This window comes from Condylura cristata, unplaced genomic scaffold (assembly GCF_000260355.1).
Source record: "Condylura cristata isolate star-nosed mole 26May11 unplaced genomic scaffold, ConCri1.0 scaffold00033, whole genome shotgun sequence".
NCBI lineage: Eukaryota > Metazoa > Chordata > Mammalia > Eulipotyphla > Talpidae > Condylura > Condylura cristata.
The window spans coordinates 16,424,996-16,427,268 of NW_004567134.1; the positions used below are offsets into that span (position 1 = coordinate 16,424,996).

At 66.9% G+C, this 2,273-nt stretch overlaps 2 protein-coding genes across 2 annotated transcripts in view; both read right to left on the reverse strand.

The window, feature by feature from the left end:
• Positions 1-2,267, reverse strand: part of CRELD1 (cysteine-rich with EGF-like domains 1) — an 8,021-nt gene extending 5,754 nt beyond the window's left edge. Inside the window, exons 1-2 of the mRNA XM_004692383.2 lie at positions 1,735-2,267; positions 1,469-1,551 (exon numbers count right to left, since the gene is read on the reverse strand). Of these exons, the coding sequence (XP_004692440.1) occupies positions 1,469-1,551; positions 1,735-1,908 (257 nt within the window). The 5' untranslated portion in view covers positions 1,909-2,267. The remainder of the gene's footprint in view (positions 1-1,468; positions 1,552-1,734) is intronic.
• The window catches only part of IL17RC (interleukin 17 receptor C), a 10,932-nt gene continuing 10,757 nt past the window's right edge, over positions 2,099-2,273 (reverse strand). Inside the window, exon 19 of the mRNA XM_012732088.1 lies at positions 2,099-2,156. Within this exon, the coding sequence (XP_012587542.1) occupies positions 2,099-2,156 (58 nt within the window). The remainder of the gene's footprint in view (positions 2,157-2,273) is intronic.

Consider the following 2,273-nt stretch of genomic DNA (forward strand, 5'->3'; position numbering starts at 1 on the left):
TACACGGGCCTCACCCGGGAGCACCGCTCAGCCCTACACGGGCCTCACCCGGGAGCACCGCTCAGCCCTACACGGGCCTCACCCGGGAGCACTGCTCAGCCGTAAACAGTCCTCGTCTGCGGGGAGCACTGCTCAGCCATAAAAAGGAACAAGGTACCGACGCAGGCTACACTGTGGACGGGTCCTGAAAACCTCGACGAAGTGAAAAAAGCCATGTGACTGGCCGAGCTGCAGGATTCTAGTGCAGGCAGCAAACCCACAAAACCAGAAGGCAGCCGCGGCCAGGGAAGCGGGAGTGAGGACGGACTGCCTAACGGGTGCGGCCTTTCTCTCTGGGGTGATGGCAGCGGTGGCTGCTCACACCGTGGGCACACTGTCCTGGTGGGGAATCTGGTGCCATGTGTACTCCGCCGCCGACTAACAAGAAAAGTTAGAGTGGCCGCTCTACCACTCTGGGCTTGGAGGAGTCCGGCACCGCGCCTGCCCAAACAAGAGCGCCATCATCAAGCTGGAGGCGCCCTCGCTCCCCAGTAAGGAGCCCGAGGAGGAGGCCGGGGCCCACTGAGGGCAGGGAAGAGGACCACATTCGCGAGGCCCTTTGTTTCTAGGGGCATCGGTTTCATCCCTGCTGAATGGACGCAGAGCAGGTACTAACACCCCATTTTAACAGGGAGAGAACTGAGGTTCAGAGAGGGCCTGTGGCCTTCCCGGGGCACCCGGGGACGGGGCTGCCAACCAGCGCTGTCTGCCCCGCGTCTGCTGTTGCCTGTCCTTGAGCTGACTTTGACAAGCCAGAGGAGGGCTCAGGCCTCTCCCTCTGCACCCTCCCCTTAATCTCTGTCTAAGACCAGCACGGGCACACACCCCGAGGCGGGCGCCTCCCAAGCTCAGGTCCCTAGCCTGGTGAGCGTGTTTTCCAGGTTCTCTCCCCCAGCCCATGTGGCTCCAAGCCCTATAGTTTATCTGCAAAGGACAACCTGCCCTGGCCCCTTGGCCCCGCTAGCCGGGGGGCTGTCTTCTGGCAGTCTCCCGCCAGCCTCCCCACTGCTCCCCTGCTCTCCCCCTCCTGGCCACCTACGGCTGCTGCCCAGGAGAGTGACAGCTCCCTGAAAGGCAGAGACGCAGAGGGAAGCCCACATCACTTCTCTGCTCAAATCCGGAGGAGACCCAAGCTCCTGAGTGACCTTCAAAGCCTGGTCCTCTTTCCCCCCACCCCCACTCTCTTCTGTCGGCGCCCCTCACCCCAGCTCTCGGTCACACTGAGGGGGCCGACTCTCCGGCCAAACCCCTCTCCCAGCGGTGTCAGGGCTTGCTGCACGCCAGCTCTCCGTTCCAACATTAAGCCTGGACCACCCCGCCGACGCATTGCCACGGGCCTCTGCCCCACACTGGCCGAATGAGTACGTGACCCCCAAGTGTCCACCCCTACAGCAGCGGTTGGGAGGGGGCAAGGTGCCCCAGCCCTTACCTGTCTTTGTATTTGGACAACTTCTCTTCCTCCCACGCAGTGTTTCCACCTCCAAAGTTGTCCCGGATGGTTCTCTCCAGGCCCTGGAGGCAGAGAAGAGTTAACCGCGAAGGGGCCTGCACATTCCCGCTTCGGCATCACCGCCTGTGGAGGGAGGCACACAGCCAGCGCCCAGCGCCTTAACAATCCGCAGACTTCCCCCCGGAGCGCCCCACTCGCCGCTCCGGGACACCTGCTGCCCCCGCACGGCCCGCCGGAGCGCCCACCTTGTTGAAGCTGTCCACCAGGCCTCGGCATCTATGACACGGGTGGGGCTCGGCCGGGGGCGCGGCGGGCGGCAGCGGCGAGGGCTGGAGCCACACGGGGCCCGGGAGACTGAGGAAGAGGCTCAGGCCCCCGAGCAAGGCCAGCACCAGGCCCCCGGGGGGCCGTAGCGCCATTTTCCCGACGCTGGGGCCCGGCGGTGGAGGGGAGGGGAAGGCTCGCCGCGGGGCAGGTGAGGAAGCAACGGGCCGGCTCGCGGGGCGGGCGCCGGCCCCGGGTATTCTAAGCAAAAGCGGCCGGAACGGCCCGGGCGGGGAGCCGTGGGAAAGGGGCCGCCTCTGCGCCCCGGGCCGGAGCGCCGTCCCGTTACCGCGGGGTGCGTGGCCGGGCGCTCGGCCCCGGGGGCAGCCGCCGGCCCTCTGTCCTAGGGTCTGGACTCGGGTGCCCGGGCCGGGCGGGCACAGGGCCGAGGCAGCGGATCGGATTCCCGGCACCGGAGGCGAGGAGGCCGGATGGGCGGCCCGGGGGCGGAGTCGGCGCC